Source organism: Mustela putorius, unplaced genomic scaffold (genome assembly GCF_011764305.1).
Source record: "Mustela putorius furo isolate JIRA1106 unplaced genomic scaffold, ASM1176430v1.1 tig00003846_pilon_pilon_pilon, whole genome shotgun sequence".
NCBI lineage: Eukaryota > Metazoa > Chordata > Mammalia > Carnivora > Mustelidae > Mustela > Mustela putorius.
In genome coordinates this window covers 330,224-351,529 of record NW_025421999.1, presented here as the reverse complement: position 1 = coordinate 351,529, position 21,306 = coordinate 330,224, and the positions used below count along the sequence as shown (strand labels likewise).

General features: G+C 36.6%; 1 protein-coding gene across 6 annotated transcripts in view; it reads left to right on the top strand.

The window, feature by feature from the left end:
* DIAPH2 (diaphanous related formin 2) overlaps positions 1–21,306 on the top strand; it is a 980,096-nt gene that overhangs the window by 808,529 nt on the left and 150,261 nt on the right. For all 6 annotated transcript variants that reach the window (XM_013047536.2, XM_004775974.3, XM_013047535.2 and 3 more), the window contains one exon: positions 11,591–11,686. In XM_013047536.2, coding sequence (XP_012902990.1) covers positions 11,591–11,686 — 96 coding nt within the window. The remainder of the gene's footprint in view (positions 1–11,590; positions 11,687–21,306) is intronic.

Genomic DNA, 21,306 nt, shown 5'->3' with positions numbered 1-21,306 from the left:
AGTACACATTTTCCAAGGTGATGGGAAATTTTGTAAATAACATTATTTGGAAGTAGCCGATGATTTGGGCCTATAGTGGAAATAAGAGTTGATAGCAGGGATTCAAATTAAGGCATCTCCATCATGGAAAGGAACTAAAAGCCTTGAAATTGATCATTTCCCACTGTATAAGAGACAGAAAGGCCACAGACTACCAGTGACACATTGGTATGTTTTCTAATATCTTTCAGCAATTTGTTTCCATTCCATCAGGAGACAGCAATGAGATTGCTGGGTAGACAAATCATTCTGGTTGATTGAGAAAGTATCCAGGAAGTATCCAGTCAGACTGGCGTTTTCTCCTGGAGCAGATTATTGAATTCCTCTTTAGAATTTATTGAGGGATTTAGATCAGGGCTTAAAGGTAAATCTGTCTCTCTCCCATTTTGAAACATCAGTGTAAATTACACTATTGAGTTAGGATAATGCATATCAGAAGTACATACCTTCAGCTCCATTTTGGAGCCAAGTGGCAATAGGCAGCTTCTTAAGAATTGCTTACTATGTTTTGTACCATGTGATCCTCCCCTACTTTCAGATTGGTCCCAAAATTGATTTTTGACTCAAGGACAACCATCTATAGGCTGATCTATTTCAGAAGAGATGACCTGTCATAAATACTCTTCCCAAAAGTCTATAATGTACTGGTTGAAACTATTTAACTCTTTTTCTTGGGGAGTTTGGATTCAAAGACACAAAGAAAGAGAATTAGTTCACAAATGGCAGAAGAGCAAATAAAAATAAATAAGAGTAGATGCACATGGGTAAGTGTGAGTGGACATCAAGGTAATAAAGTAATGTTAACAGATGACTAGGGCTATTATTGTAGCTAGAAGTTTAGTCATGATTGTATGTTGAATGGTATTTCAGTTCTTCATGATGCCTGACCATGTAGCTGCTGAAAGCTGTTTTTCTATTCCTCTTTATTTCTGCATACATCCTTACACTAAACCCCCACCTTTGTTTTTTGTAAGCCATCTAACATGTTCATCAAGAGGAGTATAACAGTAGCCAGTTAAATAAAAGAAATTCTCTCTTTTCCTTTTCCTTCCTCCTTGCTCCACCCCAGTAGTGGATCTAATTACTCCATGAGAGTGGAGTATGGTGGGGGAGAAGTGGAGAAATAGATTATACTACCCATTCTCCCTTTCACATACCCGGGTCCAAAAAACTAACCAGGAATGGGGGACAGAAACACCTTGAAGCAAATATAAAATTATTATTTAAACTACAATCAGACCATTATGGAAGCTTGCTAAAATACCATTAAGAGACATGAAAGGGAGATTGGACATTACATGTCTAGGAGCAGTGATGGAAAAAACAAAAAACAATTTTATGTGTGTACCTTTACTGAATTGAGACTACACATAAACCAGTTGGTTATACCTGGCTTTTTACAAATTGCTTTTGGTTTTTGGGTTTTTTTAAAGTAAAAGTGTAAAATATCACCATGTTAAAAAAACAATATGATATGGTCCTCAATTTGAAAGGGGGTAGTTGTAATAACAAATGAGTTTGTAAGAGTGTATATTCTCTGAGCATTCAAAAATATGTGGTCAGAAAAATACACCCAAATACACAAGATGAAACTACTTGTACTTTAAAAATAGATAAGCAGCAGTTCAGTTCCTCTGCCTTCCTGGCTGAAGAGTTGACTCTATAGAATCTAGAAAACACAGGAAGGAGAACACCAAATTTGAAAATTGGGCTTGCAGCTGATGAACTGTCCACTTGTTTCATATATTCCCAGCATCAGTGATTAAGAGTATCTGCTCCCTCATTTACAACATTTGTTTTATTAGTTTTAGAGACAGAATTTAGTGTTTCATCAGTTGCATATAACAGCCCGTACAACATTTTTATGCTCAGTGGTAGGCTGCCACTATTGCTATGGTGAATGACAGTTGTTAAAACTGCCTGACTGGGGGCGCCTGGGTGGCTCAGTGGGTTAAGCCGCTGCCTTCGGCTCAGGTCATGATCCCAGGGTCCTGGGATCGAGTCCCGCATCGGGCTCTCTGCTCGGCGGGGAGCCTGCTTCCCCTTCTCTCTCTCTGCCTGCCTCTCTGCTTGCTTGTGATCTCTCTCTCTGTGTCAAATAACTAAATAAAAATTAAAAAAAAAAAAAAAGAAAACTGCCTGACTGGGTGCCTGGGTGGCTCAGTTGGTCAAGTGACTGCCTTCAGTTCAGGTCATGATCCTGGAGTCTGCGGATCAAGTCCGCATCGGGCTCTCTGCTCAGCGAGGAGCCTGCTTCATCCTCTGACCCTACCCCCTCTCATGCTCTCTCATTCTCTCTCAAATAAATAAATAAAATCTTTAAAAAAAAAAATAACTTGCTTGACTGTATTCTCATAAGGACCATTCTGGAAAAGTCACTTTTATCCCACACATACCTTGTATCTGTACTAGGCACTAAAGAAGATACAAGTAAATATTTTGCCTCATGATGGTGTTCTGGAAGCTAAAACTATTTCTCTCCCTCTCCTCCATCCTGGTCATGGGTTTATATTTCTTATGAAGATGGTTAGGCTTATTGTACAGTACTGTATTGTGATATGACAGACGGGTTGAAGTCCATAGATAAGGAGCGAGGTCTTCTGTAAGGAAGCTAAAATTACTCCCTGTCGGGCGGCCTGGGTGGCTCAGTGGGTTAAGCCGCTGCCTTTGGCTCAGGTCATGATCTCAGGGTCCTGGGATCGAGTCCCACATCGGGCTCTCTGCTCGGCAGGGAGCCTGCTTCCTCCTCTCTCTCTCTGCCTGCCTCTCTGCTTACTTGTGATCTCTCTCTGTCAAATAAATAAATAAATCTTTAAAAAAAAAAAATTACTCCCTGTCAGTCATGCATGAAATCAGCACATGGAAAGCAAGTCTCCCACTGACCTTTGGGAAAAAACCCTTCTCTTTTTGTAACTTTTCTTTTGGAACTATACTTTAAGGACTCTTAAATATATATCCACATAGAAGTGTATATATATAATTGTTGCTTCATTATCCTGTCTCATTCTTGGCTTTGGCCCTCTACATGAAAGTATCTCATTTTTAGGAAGGCTGATATTGACTGCTTATGTTCCTTCCTACTTTCCATTAATGATGAACTTTTGTTTTACTGATATGGAGGTTGCCAAGGTACTTCAGTATCTCAGAGGCTAATTGTGATCTCCACAGGTGCCTAGACCAGCATGAAGTTGATATTGACTATGCATACTCTAGAGCGAGGGTCAAGAACATTTTTTGTAAAGGACCAGATAGCATTTTTGACCTCATAGGCCAAAGTTTCTCTGTCATAACTACTCAACTGTGCTGTTGTAGCCTGAAAGTGGCCATAGACAATACACACTGAATGAGCATGGTTATCATCCAATGAAGGTTATGGACTGAAATTTTCATGGAGCACGAATAGTATTCTCTTTTTTGTTGTTGTTGTTTTAAAAAACCTTTAAAATGTTTTTAGACATTTAAAAAAAAACCTTTAAAATGTGAAAACCACTGTTAGTATGTGAGCTGTTCAAAAACAGGTGGTAGATTGGACTTGACCTCTAGGGCTATAGTTTGCCAACACCATCTCTAGAAACATACTCTCTCGTTCTTTTTTTGTTCCCAAGTTCTAATGCTCCCAACTGTGACCTTGAATGAGTTACTTCTCCTAAATATGCTTCAATTTCTTTACCTGGAAAATAGGTTGGTGGGGGGATTCAACTTAAATCCCTTAAAACAGGCCTGACATATGAGAAGTTCTTAATAAATCACTGATACTATTAATTCCTACTTCCAAAAAACATCTTTCTTTCATCTTTTCAGAAAGTAGATTAGATTTCCTTTGGTGGATGGTTTTGAATTAACTTAAATTGATTCTTCTCCCAAGTTTGTTTTTGCATAATTTTCCCTTCACAAGTATTCCATGACCTTAGTAAATGATTGATTTTGATAAGATACACACAGTGTTTCAAAGATTCCTGTGAAATATTAATTATTTAAATACTGAATGTGAGATATTTTACCAGAGGCATCAATAGTAATCTTACGGTAAGTGCTAACATTCAGGTTTGTTGGGTGTTTATTTTTAGGACGTGTAATTTCCTTCTCCCAATCTTGTAGCATACAGGTAACTAGGAAAAAAATGAATATGCATAAACATTATTCTTTAACGGCTATTTAATATCAAGCTGTCTTACCATAGGCAAATTTCCAGAAATGTGCCCCAGGCCAAAAAAGTTTCTTCACTATAACTCTACCATTAGAAATCCATTCATTTGTGTTAACAAGTTTTCTTAGTTACAGATACATCAGGGAAAGTTAACTTCTCAATTCAGTTACCCTGACAAACTTAGGTAGCAGCTACCATGTAGATACTTGGGTAGAAATCACCTCATCCCCCACCATTCATCACTTTAGAGAAGAATATCAATTTATCTTGTGATTCCTAATATAGTATTTATTTCCTGACAAAATGTACTAAAACATTAACCTTAACAGTTAAAGAAGAGTAGTATTCACTATGAAGTTTATCTAGGGTCTGATGATTTACCTCACTATAGGAAACTGTTAATTACCTGTTCTGGCAAGGAGATGAGATAACAGAATAAATTAACTCTCTAACCAACATTTTCCCTGTATTTTTAACTTTAATTGCTCTCAGGTTAATTTTGCTCTTTGGTAGGTACTATTGCTCTAGTCTTCAACCTGGGAGCATAACATTTTTCTGTTTTGTTTTACAAATTTTCTAGTGCCACGTAATGTAATTACTACACTGCCCTTAGCTCATCCTGTGGTTTCTGATAATTTCTTTTGAGCTCCTGTGTCCTTTTTTCCCTTGTAAAAGTTTTCTTCTTTTCAACAGGAACATCTGCCTTCATTATTTTCTTTAAACCTTTATACATTCTATGTATATCCTCTTTTAATCTCTTTGGAGTTGTATCTTGATTTTCTTAAATATTTGCCATTGCCGTAAATAACTTCATAGACTATTATCTTATTTACCATCTGTTGATTTTCCAAATTGTCATTTTCTCCATTCTTCACTCACTTCTAATTAAACTGTAAACTAACAAAAACTTCCCAACTACAAACTAACAAAAACCTCCCATCAGGTGTAGGCTTTCTAGACTGAAATACAAGTTGCCCAGGCTTTGTCATATCTGTTGATACATGGTTTGATTTCTTTTCTGACTCATTTATGGTATTAGTATTAACTCTTAACAGATACTATGGTCCTGCAGCACACTGTGTTATTTTGACCATATTGTATTTGCCTTAGTCTATTACCTATACTTTGTTGAATTGTAAGAGCTGTTTTTTAAGATCCCAGAGAAGAAACGTTATTTACCTCTTTTTTGGTAGGTGAGCTATCTTCCAACTTTGTGCGATCTACAAATCCATGCATCTTGCAGCATTGTCTTAATCTGGACCATAATATGTAGAGTGAAAAAGATTTAATCTAACACTGATTTTTCTTGTACTCTACTTATCACTGCCTTCTTATCCTGCCAACTTCCATTTACTACTGGTCATGACCTTGCTCACAAAACCAATTTTACTTTCCTATTTAGTCTTTCACCAGTAATGCCAAAATTTTGCCCAGGGTTATAGGCAGAATAATATTTGTCACTGTAAATTAAATTGTATTCTTGTATAACTGATTTCTCTCCCACTCTGGTCCATTTTGTATACTTCTCTGAGGCTGACCTTAAATGTTACCTTTCTCATGTCACTGTTGTGCTGCCTTTTTAGTGTCCCTTGAAGCATGTTCAGGTTTCTTATTTTAATACCCAGAGCCCTTTAGAACTTTGCTCTGATCTAATCTATCCAGCTATAACTCCTGTACCTTTCATCTATGTTCTCTTCCCATGGCTTATCATGCAGACTGTACGTATTTGATTCAGACAGCTCTACTTATTCAAAACAACCTTGACATATTTTACCCTCTTAAAATTATATGATCTGAACAGGTAAAGTTAATATATGATGATAAAAATCAGAGCAAATATTGCCTCTAAGTGGTGGAGGCAAGAGGGATCTTACGGGGGGGTAATGGACAGTTTCAATGTCTTGCTTGTGGTAGTAGTTACATCGTTGTAGGTACTTGTGAAAATTCATCAAATGTATGCATAAGATCTATACTTTACAGTATTTGTAAATTGATATACACACAGAGAGCAAGTGAGCATGTATGTGTGTGCTAGGAGTTAATAAATCTAGATTTTAGTGTTCTCCAACCAGTCATTATGCAACCTTTTCAATGTAATGTTTTCAGAGGCTGAACTTAAGTTCTAATTTTTCCATGAGTCTTTCCCAACTATTCTATTCCACAGAGACCATAGATTTATTTTTTTTTAATTATATAATCTACATATTATCTCACATGATAGGGTCCTACCTTCAGTAAGAAGCCTTTTGCTTCTTTTGGGTCACTTTAAACTGATTGGTTTTTGATAATTTCTTAAACTTTTGAACAGATCAACTTTTTTTTTAATATTTTATTTATTTATTTGACAGAGAGACAGCGAGAGAGGGAATACAGCTTAGTCATTTTTGAGAAGTAATAAACTTTAGTCATTTTTGAGAAGTAATAAACTGGAGTTGGGTCTTAGTTAATGGGAATGCTCGAGACAAGAAGTGTTAGTTCTTAGAGGAATAAGGGATATTGTAATTAAAAATGTTAGATAAAAAGAAAGGAGATCTCATAGTATTTTCAAAAACTGTGAAGGGTCAGAAATTTTATCCTACTTATACGCTAACAAGTAAGCTTGCCAAAGTTTCAGGGACACTTATATAACAAGACTCCTGGGTCAGAGACAAAGAATTCTTGTTATTCACAGTACAGCCAGCAGTGTGAGCTTCATGTTCATACTGCTTTCCCATACCTTCCAATTCCTGAGTGACAACACCAAGGTGAGTTCAGGTGGATGCTATGCACACAGTGGGTTTGTGTTACTGCTGAGGACCCAAGTTTTAGGGAACCCAAATCTTCTATAATGAAATGAAATGAACACTCTGTAGGGAATTGTAATCTATCATTACACTTAACCCTCTGCTCTGAAGGGAGACACTGTGTATTTCAAGTCTGTTGATTACAAAAACAGTCTTGAAAAGATAGTTCAGAACAAAGGTCATCAATGCTTATGCTCGCAAAGTATGCAGAAATGTGAGAAACCCACAGAGAATTGCCTCTAAATAAGTTTGTGCAACCACTACGGAATAGTCTTGCACAAAGGTGTACCAGAGATATTTTATTTACCTAGTGCTAATTTTAACCTATGGCATCTCCAAACTCTTTTGGGGAAATTAAGTCAACACAACACAGGTGATGTGTGTGTTGTGATGATGAGAATTGAAATCAGCACACATTCTGTGTCCACTGAATGACCAACACCACTGGGAACATGAAAGGGAAGGTACAACGCATCCCTTTCATTTTACCCAACATATATAGTTCACACAGGGCCCCACTGGACTGCTTGTAACCACTCTACCTCCTTAATACTTATCTCTGATCTAATTTCAGGATGAAATGTTAGAAAGTTGCCTCTGAATTTTTATTTCCCAGACATGCCCATGTATTACCATTTAGGGCCTAAAAACATTACCATTTTTTTCCTTGATACTCTTTCACTGAGTAAAATAAGTATTATAGGAAAACACAGTTTTCTGTGTAATTCAATAAAACTAGTTTCCTTTTCAATGAAAAATACACATTTTTTTCCCTGAGTTTGACCTCATAGACCAAAAAACAGAAAATAAAAACATCTACTCATTATAGATCACATCTAAGTAAGAATTAATGGTTCTGTGAACTTGCAAATTCTAAGTGAATTATCAGTCTCACACAATTCAGTCACATACCAGATTTCACTGAAATTCATTTAAAATGAAGGATAACATCTTTCAAATGATCATGTTGACTTCTATTTTGTTTTAGGAAGAGTAACTGAAATATGAAATTGTTCTAAGATGTATTTGTAAAACCTTCATTCCTTCAAGTTACGTATTTAATGAAAACCTCTCAATTCTTTGAAAAGTTACGAAGCAAATGATAAAGTAGTAGTAGACTGAAACCTATATTACTTTCCTTTAATACATCAGTGATAATTACAAAGACCTGGCCCTTTTTTTTTTTTTTTTAGTAGAACCATCTACACATGCCTTCTCAGCAGGGACAGTATCACCCCAAGGGGATGAATATTGGTTCTTGCCAGGTAGGCAGAGAAAAATCTTGGATATTACAATTGTTAATGGCTCTCCAAAGGGCCACACTATATAAACAGATTATACAGTAAATCTATTATATTGAATTTTAATGGTAGGACAATTAGGAAAAAGTGTCTAAAAAGGCTCCTCAGCAGGAGGGGGAAACTAACAAAAAAAATGGTTTAGAAAAGTGATCTAGCATAATATTTTGACGAGTGGTGTGTTCAGATGACAACCATTAATTAAGTAAAGGGATTTATTTTTAATTCCTCTCTATATCATATTTGTTCCATTTTTAATATTTACACAGTATCATTACATTGAAGAATTTTAATGAAATGACATCTATGTCATTGTTATAATTTTTAATGTCTTAAAACTTAATAATTGCATATTATTTATGTAAAATAATAAATACATACTGTTTTGTAGTCTTTTTTTTTTACTTTTATACATATATTTATTTTTCTCTGCAATCTTTATAATGACTGTTTTTATAAGGATACATGAAATTGATTTATACTATGTTTCTTTTCTGGTTATATTTCTATATCTCTAAAAATTCCTTTCATGTTTCTATGTAATTCTGCTTCTACTGACTGTCTATTAAAAATTGGGATCCTCAGGACACCTGGGTGGCTCTGTTGGTTAAACATCTGCCTCAGCTCAGGTCATGATCCCAGGGTCCTGGGATGGAGTCTCACATCAGACTCCCTTCTCAGCTGGGAGTCGTCTTCTCCCTCTGCCTCTCCCCCTGCTCATGATTCTCTCTCTCTCTCTCTCTCAAATAAATAAAATCTTTTAAAAAATAAAATAAAAATTAGGGTCCTCGGGAATTGCATCCTGTAATGTCTTCTCTTTTCATATGGTATATCTGGGTGATCTCACCCATCTTCCAATAGTACCCAAATCTTTAGCTTCAACCCAGACTTCACTCCTGGGTTCCAGATTCGTATTTCTAACTGCTTACTAGATATGTCTACTTAAATATTCCTCAAAAAATAATCATATTTTCTCACCTGTTTATCCCTGGTGATCTAGATTCCTTCCCTCACCCTTGATCTCGCCCCCTCAGCCAGGTCTTATTAACTGTATTAAGACCTTCAAAGTATCCACCCTCTCCATTTGTTCTTCTATCCTTTTAGTTCACTTCTTTATCTCTTCGACAATTACACTATACTTCTAGCCATTTTTCTGCCTTCTGTTACACCATACTCTGAGTCATTCTCCACAGTGCTGTCCAGCAAGTCTTTCTAAAATGAATGTCTAATCAAGTCACTTTCTATTTCTTATAGCTGTGTTTCCCAATACCGTAGCCACTAGCCACATATAGGTAATGAGCACTTGAAATGTAGTTAGTCTAAGTGAAATGTGCTAAAATAAAAACACGCTGGATTTCTGAGACTTAATCTGATAAAAACACTTTAAAAAATAAATATTTTTGTATATATTGAGTTAAACATTTACTTAATATATGAAAATTGATTTCATCTGTTTTTATTTGTTTTTTAAATATGACTCCTAGGAAGTTTAAAGTTAATTATGCAGCTCATGTTTTTGGCCTACATTATATATCTATTGAGAGTGTTGAGCATTATAGAATAATGCTCAAACCCATATCATAGAATTATGCTCTTTTATCATTTGGTCACCATATGCCTCCCAAATTTTGTCTTTTATTAGCTTCATGCAAAGAGAGCTGGTCTTGGTGTCACATTGACATGGGCTCATACCTGGGCCCCTCCACATGCTAGCTGTGTGATCTGGAATAAGATGCTTAAACTCTAAGTTTCAGTAGCCTCAGCTGAAAAACAGAGATGATACCTATATCAATGTGTAGTTGGATTAAAAGATACAACAAATGTGAAGTGCTTACTGCCTAAAATGTAATTCTCCCAGGTACATTCTAGCCATGCCAAACTACTGTCAGTTCCTCTTTTCTTTGTACTGTAGAGAGCAGGTGATGGTGCAGATGTGTCTGCAGCTTTAATATTCCTAAATGTTAATAATCCCCCTTCCCTGGTTAGTCCCTGGGGCTCTATTTCCCTTTGATCTGTCCTGTTTTTACCAAATTTTGGACCTGAGAACCTCTCTACTCCCTTTGTTTTTATTTAATATCATGTCCTAGAGAATTCATTTTAAAAGAACAAATGATTGATATAACATTGTAAAAAATCTCAAGTCAAGTAAAGGGCATAATCAAAAAAGGTTTTAGCTTGTTCTTGCCCTGTAAGAGAATATTTGTGCGTGTGTGTGTGATATGATACCCCATAGTCGTTCTTTAAACAAAGAAGGATTTAAATTGAACTTCAGAATACCATCAGAAACAGTTCTTTTCTCCCTCGCTCCTGCCTTCTTCTTCTCTTAAGCCTTCTGCTTACCAATGTCCTCTACCCCAGGCCCACACATTTAGCAACCACTCAAATTAACCACTTAGTTAGGGTACTTTTATCATCCGCTAAACCAGATAGAAAGATGGATCTCAGCTCTCTCTGGATTATCCACAGTATAGTAGCATTTCTGACAATAAATACCTTGAGACAAATGTTTCTAACAAATCTTTAAAGTGTTTTTGAGGGCCAGAATTGTCAAAGATAAGAGTAGGGTAAAATGTTTTAAATGCATTTGCATTAGGAATTTCCATGTACATCTTTTGAATACTCTGCTTATGGAATCTTAACAGTTCTTTTCCCATAGGAAAAATTTAGAAATCCAACAGCATTCTAAAAGGGATGATGAAAAAAAATTTTTTTAAAAAGTGATGATGAGATTCTGGTTAATGTCTCTCAAACGTAAAAGGCACCCTTTCAAATGATGTGGTCACCTTTTCCTTCTACAATGTCAGCATCTTGAAATTGGTAAAGGATATGGATTAGGTAGGAATTGAATGCAAATGTGTTTTTGCAAATAGTGTCTTCTGAGATAATCACAGATGGTGGTTGAATGCTGAAGGTATTAATACAATCAGTATTTAATCTTGTATAACTCTTCTTCATCCGATCACACCCTACACATTGATTGCATTAAGCCAGGTCATTGGTTTCTTGCTTAGGAATATCTTAGAAGAATCTTAACAGGAAGGCCCAGTAGCTGATTAGCTACTGTTTATTTTCATACTGTGTCATCAATAATACAAAAGACAAGGTCCTCAAGTTCAAAGAACAGTGGGATTGGCATGAATTTTGCTTAATGGTGCATAATAAGCAAAGTAGTCTGTGGTGCCAGAAAGTGACAGCATCCATTATGTTTAAACAGATATATGTCTTTAATTTAGGGATATTATATAATCGGACAGGAGCTTTCCCCTTTACTTTCCTGTAGTTTAATTGCTCTAAGATTAATTCTGATTTCTCCCTCCCTCCAGAGGGTGATGAGACTGGTGTGATGGATAATCTTCTAGAAGCCCTACAATCAGGTGCAGCATTCCGAGACCGCAGAAAGCGAATTCCAAGGAATCCAGGTAAAACTTCTTCTGGTTTACACGGTATTATAAAATGTGAATATTCCAGTTTACATGGTATTATAAAATGTGAATGTTCATAGCCAACTACTACCCCCAAAAAACCTTCCTCGTGAATTTTTTCAGTAGTCGATCTCAGTTCATGTATTAAGAAGTCTCAACAGGCTTCTATGTGTATGTGAGCACAAGTTTCAACTTGGTAAACGTATCTTCAAATAACTGTGGACTCCGCAAAAGAATTTCAGAAACAAGTACTCCTGCTGCATTTAATATTAAATATTTTAATTGTTGTTTTATGTGCATGTGGTTTGGGTGGAACATGTTTTAAAACATAAATGTAATTAAATAATTAAAGGTAATTGACCCTAGGGATGTCACTTTAGCTATTTACAGGTAAGGAAACTGAAATAATGCTTCTTTCTATAAGTCATTTTGGCTTTGTAGTAAAATCCATATCCCATTCTCTGGATTACTAAAGAGAGGAAAGGTACAGTAGTATTAGAAAATGGTCTGTCTTTTCTCTTCATACCCTATGGCAGAGGTAAATAATAGTTCCTCTCAGAATAATCCAGGTAGGTGAGCTATCCATATCCTTTAAGGAAATTTCTGTATTTTTAGTTTATCTCTTCTACAAAGGAAGAACAAATTAGGTATATTGATTTTAAAAGCCTTCCATTTTATACTTTTCTTTATTTGTTTTCTTTTTTAAATTCTTTTATTTCTTTCCTTTTTTTATTTCTGAACCTCCTTTTATCCCCTTTCTCCCCTCTCACGATTTGGGATCTCTTCTGATTTGGTTAAAGCATATTTTCCTGGGGTTGTTGCCAACCTTTTAGTATTTTACTTGCTCCTTCATATACTCTTATCTGGACAAAACGATAAGGCGGAAAAATTTACCACAAAGAAAAGAACAAGAGGCAGCACCGAAGGCTAGGGACCTAATCAATACAGACATTGGTAATATGTCAGACCTAGAGTTCAGAATGACAATTCTCAAGGTTCTAGCCGGGCTCAAAAAAGGCATGGAAGATATTAGAGAAATCCTCTCGGAGATATAAAAGCCCTTTATGGAGAAATAATAGAACGAAAATCTAACCAAGTTGAAATCAAAAAAGCTATTAATGAGGTGCAATAAAAAATGGAGGCTCTCACTGCTAGGATAAATGAGGCAGAAGAAAGAATTATTGATAGAGAAGACCAAATGACAAAGAATAAAGAAGCTGGGCAAAAGAGGGACAAACAGCTACTGGACCATGAGGGGAGAATTCGAGAGATAAGTGACACCATAAGATGAAACAACATTAGAATAATTGGGATTCCAGAAGAAGAAGAAAGAGAGAGGGGAGCAGAAGGTATACTGGAGAGAATTATTGGGGAGAATTTCCCCAATATGACAAAGGGAACGAGCATCAAAATTCAGGAGGTTCAGAGAACGCCCCTCAAAATCAATAAGAACAGGCCCACACCCCATCACTAATAGTAAAATTTATAAGTCTTAGTGACAAAGAGAAAATCCTGAAAGCAGCCCGGGAAAAGAAGTCTGTAGCATACAATGGTAAAAATATTAGATTGGCAGCAGACTTATCCACAGAGACCTGGCAGGCCAGAAAGAACTGGCATGATATAGTCAGAGCACTAAACTAGAAAACCATACAGCCAAGAATACTATATCCAGCTAGGCTATCATTGAAATTAGAAGGAGAGATTAAAAGCTTCCAGGACACAGGCACCTGGGTGGCTCAGTGGGTTAAAGCCGCTGCCTTCGGCTCAGGTCAGGTCTCAGGGTCCTGGGATCGAGTCCCACATCAGGCTCTCTGCTCATCAGGGAGCCTGCTTCCTCCTCTCTCTTTCTCTCTCTCTCTCTCTCTCTCTGCCTGCCTCTCCATCTACTTATCTCTCTCTGTCAAATAAATAAATAAAATCTTAAAAAAAAAAAAGCTTCCAGGACAAACAAAAACTGACAGAATTTGCAAACACCAAACCAGCTCTACAGGAAATATTGAAAGGGGTCCTCTAAGCAAAGAGAGATCCTATAAGTGGTAGATCAGAAAGGAACAGATATAATATACAGTAACAGTCACCTTACAGGCAATACAATGGCACTAAATTCATATCTCTCAATAGTTACCCTGAATGTTAATGGGCTAAATACCCCCGTCAAAAGACACAGGGTATCAGAATGGATAAAAAAACAAAACCCATCTATATGTTGCCTACAAGAAACACATTTTAAGCCCAAAGACACCTCCAGATTTAAAGTGAGGGGCTGGAAAACAATTTACCATGCTAATGGACATCAGAAGAAAGCAGTAGTGGCAATCCTTATATCAGATCAAGTAGATTTGAAGCCAAAAACTATAGTAAGAGATGAGGAAGGACACTATATCATACTCAAAGGGTCTGTCCAACAAGAAGATCTAACAATTTTAAATGTCTATGCCCCCAACGTGGGAGCAGCCAACTATATAAAACAATTAATAACAAAATCAAAGAAACACATCAACAACAATACAATAATAGTAGGGGACTTTAACGAAACTAGAAGCTGATTCTTTGAAAGAAATAATAAAATTGATAAACCCCTGGCCCAACTTATCAAAAAGAAAAGAGAAAGGACCCAAATAAATAAAATCATGAATGAGAGAGATCACAACTAACACCAAAGAAATAAAAACTATTATAAGAACATTCTATGAGCAACTCTACGCCAACAAATTTGACAATCTGGAAGAAATGGATGCATTCCTAGAAACATATAAACTACCACAACTGAACCAGGAAGAAATAGAAAGCCTGAACAGACCCATAACCAGTAAGGAGATTTAAACAGTCATTGAAAATCTCCAAACAAACAAAAGCCCAGAACCAGATGGCTTCCCGGGGGAATTCTACCAAACATTTAAAGAAGAACTAATTCCTATTCTCCTGAAACTTCCAAAAAATAGAAATGGAAGGAAAACTTCCAAACTCAGTTTATGAGGCCAGGATGACCTTGATCCCAAAACCAGACAAGGAGCCCATCAAAAAAGAAAGCTATAGACCAATATCCTTGATGAACACAGATGTGAAAATTCTCACCAAAATACTAGCCAATAGGATCCAACAGTACATTAAAAGGATTATTCACCACGACCAAGTGGGATTTATTCCAGGGCTGCAAGGTTGGTTCAACATCCGCATATCAATCAGTGTGATACAACATATCAATAAAAACAAAGAACAAGAACCATAGGATACTCTCAATAGATTTTGAAAAAGCATTTGACAAAGTACAGCATCACTTCCTGATCAAAACTCTTCAAAGTGTAGGGATAGAGGGCACATACCTCAATATTACCAAAGCCATCTATGAAAAACCCACCGCAAATATCATTCTCAATTGAGAAAAAATGAAAGCTTTTCCAGTAAGGTCAGGAACACGGCAGGGATGTCCATTACCACCACTGCTATTCAACATAGTACTAGAAGTCCTAGCCTCAGCAATCAGACAACAAAAGCAAATTAAAGGCATCCAGATCAGCAAAGAAGAAATCAAACTATCACTCTTCACAGATGATATGATACTATATGTGGAAAACCCAAAAGACTCCACTCCAAAACTGCCAGAACTTGTACAGGAATTCAGTGAAGTGTCAGGATATAAAATCAATGCACAGAAACCAGTTGCATTTCTCAACAACAACAAGACAGAAGAAAGAGAAATTAAGGAGTCAATCCCATTGACAATTGCACCCAAAACCATAAGATACCTAGGAATAAACCTAACCAAAGAGGCACAGAATCTATACTCAGAAAACTATAAAGTACTCATGAAAGAAATTGAGGAAGACACAAAGAAATGGAAAAATGTTCCATGCCCCTGGATTGGAAGAATAAATATTGTGAAAATGTGTATGCTACCTAAAGCAATCTACACATAATGCAATTCCTATCAAAGTACCATCCATCTTTTTCAAAGAAATGGAACAAATAATCCCAGAATTTATATGTAATCAGAAAAGACCTCGAATAGCCAAAGGAATATTGAAAATGAAAGCCAAAGTTGGTGGCATCACAATTCCGGACTTCAAGCTCTATTACAAAGCTGTCATCATCAAGACAGCATGGTACTGGCACAAAAACAGACCCATAGATCAATGGAACAGAATAGAGAGCCCAGAAATAGACTCTCAACTCTATGGTCACCTAATCTTCGACAAAGCATGAAAGAATGTCCAATGGAAAAAAGACAGCCTCTTCAATAAATGGTGTTGGGAACATTGGACAGCCACATGCAGAAAAATGAAATTGGACCATTTCCTTACACCACACACGAAAATAGACTCAAAATGGATGAAGGACCTCAATGTGAGAAAGGGATCCATCCAAATCCTTGAGGAGAACACAGGCAGCAACCTTTTCGACCTCAACCACAGCAACATCTTCCTAGGAACATCGCCAAAGGCAAGGGAAGCAAGGGCAAAAATGAACTATTGGGATTTTATCAAGATCAAAAGCTTTTGCACAGCAAAGGAAACAGTTAACAAAACCAAAAGGCAACTGACAGAATGGGAGAAGATATTTGCAAATGACATATCAGATAAAGAACTAGTGTTCAAAATCTATAAAAAACTTAGCAAACTCAATACCCAAAGAACAAATAATCCAATCAAGAAATGGGCAGAGGACATGAATAGACATTTCTGCAAAGAAGACATCCAGATGGCCAACAGACATATGAAAAAGTGCTCCATATCACTCGGCATCAGGGAAATACAAATCAAAACCACAATGAGATATCACCTCACACCAGTCAGAATGGCTAAAATTAACAAGTCAGGAAATGACAGATGCTGGCGAGGATGGGAAGAAAGGGGAACCCTCCTACACTGTTGGTGGGAATGCATGCTGGTGCAACCTCTCTGGAAAACAACATGGAGGTTCCTCAAAATGTTGAAAATAGAACTACCCTATGACCCAGCAATAGCACTACTGGGTATTTACCCTAAAGATACAAACGTAGTGATTGGAAGGGGCATGTGCACCCGAATGTTTATAGCAGCAATGTCCACAATAGCCAAACTACGGAAATAACCTAGATGTCCATCAACAGATGAATGGATAAAGAAGAAGTGGTATATAAACACAATGGAATACTATGCAGCAAGCAAAATAAATGAAATCTTGCCATTTGCAACAACATGGATGGAACTAGAGTGTATTATGCTTAGTGAAATAAGTCAAGCGGAGAAAGACAACTATCATATGATCTCCCTGATATGAGGAAGTGGTGATGCAACATGGGGGCTTAAGGGGGTAGGAGAAGAATAAATGAAACAAAATGGGATTGGGAGGGAAACAAACCATAAGTGACTCTTAATCTCACAAAACAAACTGAGGGTTGCTGTGGGGAGGGGGGTTGGGAGAAGGTGGTGGGATTATGGACATTGGGGAGGGTATATGCTTTGGTGAGTGCTGTGAAGTGTGTAAACTTGGCCATTCACAGACCTGTACCCCTGGGGATAAAAATATATTATACGTTCATAAAAAATTTTTTAAAAAATGGATGAAGCATGAGTGCTACCTTTAAGTATTCACAGCTTCATGGGGATGGCCGATATATACACAATATAAATGTGGTGATATATCCGTGTAGAAAATGCTGGAAAACAACTAGCTGCCTAATGAATTTGAGAAATTTTTCGTAGTGAAAGTGGCATTTGAGTTGTGTTTCGAGTTATGTTTTGATGAACAGTAGTTTACTTAGCGGATACTTAGAGAACAGGAGGAATAAACATTTCAATTAAAGGGAATGGTAAATACATGCAATGGAAGTAGGGAAGGGGACAGTGACAATAATGCAAAGTTTGTTGGAGCCAGCGGAGGTTTTTACGTAGAGAATTACATGACTACACACACACACACACATACACACACATATGCAAAAGGGGTTGAGGCTGGAAATACCAGATTTGGAAGGCATCTGTATGTATAGGGTTATAGAAACCTTGGGATTACCCAGGAAGAGTAGGTCCAGTTAGAGGTAAATAGGCCAAGAATAGAGTATTTGGGAATTACAGTATTTAAGAGGCAAATAAAGGAATCAGCAAAGGACACTGAGGGGAAAATGGTTAGAAAGGGAAGAAGAGAAAGCAGCAAAAAGTAACACCTGGAAGACTGAGGGTGGGGAGAATTTCAGAATGGAGAAAGTTAGCAGGGTCATATTCTGCAGGAAGTTAAGTAACTGAAAATAGACCAGTGGGTTTGTCAACTAGCAGGTGACAGTTGACCTTTTCCCAAGCAGTTTCAGTAGAACAGTGAAGTCAGGAGCAAGGTTCTAATGGATTACAAAGTGAAGAATATCCTGTGTACCTTAAATGCTCGGGTTTAAAGGAAAGAAAAGTAAAGAGTGGAAAGATAAATTGTGTCTCTTCTATAGACTCTAACAGGAAACTCTAGACACTTACAAGGGTCTTGAATGGTGTTGCCAATCATAAATTAATATGTCTAGTTTCACTTATAAATATGTGGCCCTTTCCCTCTTAATTCAGTTGTATTTTGCATATACTATGTGACATAGTCAAAATACTTCAGCATGCCAGTGCTTTAGAAAGTTAACAAAGCACTTTCTCATCTATTGTGTGATATGATTCATAGTCATCTAATGCAGAGAGAATAATCTCATAAGTTAAAATGACAGGTATTTGTGGCCTCATACAGAGAGAATAGATGGGGTATTAAAGAAAGATACTCGAGTTAACTGGGTAGAAGCTGGGGGAGACATGGGGAAGGAGACAAAAAGGATGAGGCCTTCTTCAGAAAAGCTTTTTTGACTTTTAAATTAACTGGTTTTCAAGTGGTGAAAGTCAGGAATGGGTGGGTCATAATTTATATGTGATTTTCTTGAGATGAGGAAAGGAGGTGGTGAGGAAGTAGCAAATCAAAAATCCTTAGTGTTCTCAGTAATGTTAGTTAGCTTGGTTACCTCTTGGTGATAACTACAAGGTAAATACTAGGAATCTTGGAGAACTGTTCAACATTCAAGTCACATCTAAAAATACAACAATGGGGGAGCATCTGGGTAGCTCAGTGGGTTAAAGTCATGATCGGCTCAAGTCATGATCCCCCGGTACTGGAATGGAGCCCCACATCGGGCTCTCTGCTCAGCAGGGAACCTGCTTCCCTTCCTCTTTCTCTGCCACTCTGCCTACCTGTGTTCTCTGTCAAATAAATGCATAAAAAACTTAAAAAAAAAAAACGACTTAAAAAAAAATACAATGATGGGTAAGATAATCCAGGGAAAATAGAGCAGGGAGCAAAATACAGAAGGAACCCTGGAGAGAACAAATATTTTTGGCACTAGTTCTAACCCCTGGCTACACAGTGGGCTCACTTTGAGAGACTTATAAAATATAGCTACATCCAGTTCCTCTCTGAACCAATTCAATCCAATTCTGTAGAGTCAGAACCTGGGCAGTAGTATGTTTTAAAAGTTATCAAGGTGATTTTAATGTGCCACAAAAGTCGAAAACCACCAATTTATGGGACTAGCTTAGAAGCTGGAACACATGAAAAAGAGCAGGAAGAAGTTGGTTATGGAGCTGTGAGGAGGAAAAAAGCAATTGTGGTATTACTTTTTGAAGAGAAAGTGCCAAATAGCATCAGATATAGCCAATAGAAACAATAAAATAAGGATTGGAAAGGATCCATTGGATTTAACTATTAGGAATTCATTGGTAACTTTACGAAACTAGTTTTAGGAGTGTGTTTAGGGGGTTGAGGTGAGAAAGGATAGAAGCCAGATTGCATTGAGTTCTAGAATACTGTTAATTTTTAAAACTATTTAATTTAGTGTTTTCTTCTTTTTCATCACTAAATATGAATTTTATGACAAAGCATATACCTATATTAGTTACATAATTTGGGGATTTTGTTTTCTCTTTATTTGTGAAAATTAAATTTTGCTTTTGGGACAGACGTACATATGTATTGATTAAGAAGATCTAAGTTTGCTTTAGGGAAGCTGGAAACAGAAAATTACTATGTGGTCTACCTTTGATTATTCTTTGACAACCAGAGAACAAATTGAACACAGACCACTTGTGCTCTATTTATATGCAAAATCATTCTAAGCAAGCACTGATGATGTTCTCTATAGAAATTTCAATCACTGTTGCTTGTCTTTTATCCTACACAATATAATCAGCTCTACTGCACATTTCTTCATCCGTGATCTCTGCAGCCCAGTAGGAGATAAGGTCAATTTCAGTTGATTTTTTTAATGAGAATATGAGTTTAGCAGGCTTCCTTTATATACTGGAGTGTGGGATAAGTTAGGATAAGTGATTGTTAGGCAGCAATAAATTTTTCTTAGTAGTTTTAATTCCATGTCAAAAATTTACAGACATGCTAATGTTTAGTAGTTAAGCTCACATAATCACCTGCTTATTTACAAACCCTCAATTTGGGAATACATGGTTGGGAACCTATATGTCAGATGCATGAGACCACTAGAATATGAGCAGACATTGTGCATTTATAACTACTTTAACTGACAAGGTATTCATCAGACTGTAATAGTACCTTAAATTTTCTGGAAAACTAACTACTTTCAAAATGAAAAGAGAATAGTTGTTTTAATTGGTGGTTGTGATTATGAGCTCATGTCTCTCATATGGACTCAGGAAGGAGTACATTACTGTGTATTTTCCTAAACAGGGATAAGAACTTGTAAACTGTCCAGCTAAATTCCATCTGCTGCTCCAGTGGCCAAAGGCAGCTTGATTCACCTGGAAATGAATGTACTCTCTACCCATCTTTTAATTTTTTTGAAACCTTTGGACACATCTCTTTTGTGTATTACAATTTCAACCTAACTCCTGGTAGTTCTTTTCCTTGTGTCCATTAAAATGAGAAGAGTAGAAGGTAAAGGAAGAAAGGAAAAGAGCAGTGGGTATCTTAAGCTCCTTAGTACTATTATTAGTTTCTATTATTCGTTGGTATTCATTGCATTTGCAAAAACATGAGCTGTGAAACCTTGAACCTAATATAGTGTTTCACCTATTCCAGGAAACCTTGTAAGGTTGTGCTCAGTATCAACGTTCTTAAAAATATAGATGATACAAAGTGTTAAAATACTACAAGGATTATATCTGTGTTTCACTGTTAAAAGATTATGATTTATTTTTAGCACCTAGCATATAACTCAGTATAGTACATGCTCTTGATACCTGCTTGTTGGATATCTCACAATTATTTAAAAAAAATTTAATCTACATTAGATCCTTTTCAGTATATTATACCTGAAGCTGTCTCTCAAGTTTGAAATTTAGGAGATGAAATAAATAGAAATTTCATTCTACATCACTGTAAATGGTATTCCATTAATGCTAAGTTTATTTTATGGGAAAACTCAAATGTCCTAGGCATGTTACCTTCACATGACCTTTCTACTAGTAATGTTGGGCTTGACAAGTAAAGAAAAATTCTGAGTTTATATAAAAAACAAAATATAACTCTATGTCATTACTTTTATTCTTATATCCATCATGCTTGCATTTGACTGCCACCTTTTTGTCATTCTCAACCCAAATCACAATATGTTCTACTCCTAATGCTTAAAGGGCAAAATACCCAAGTAC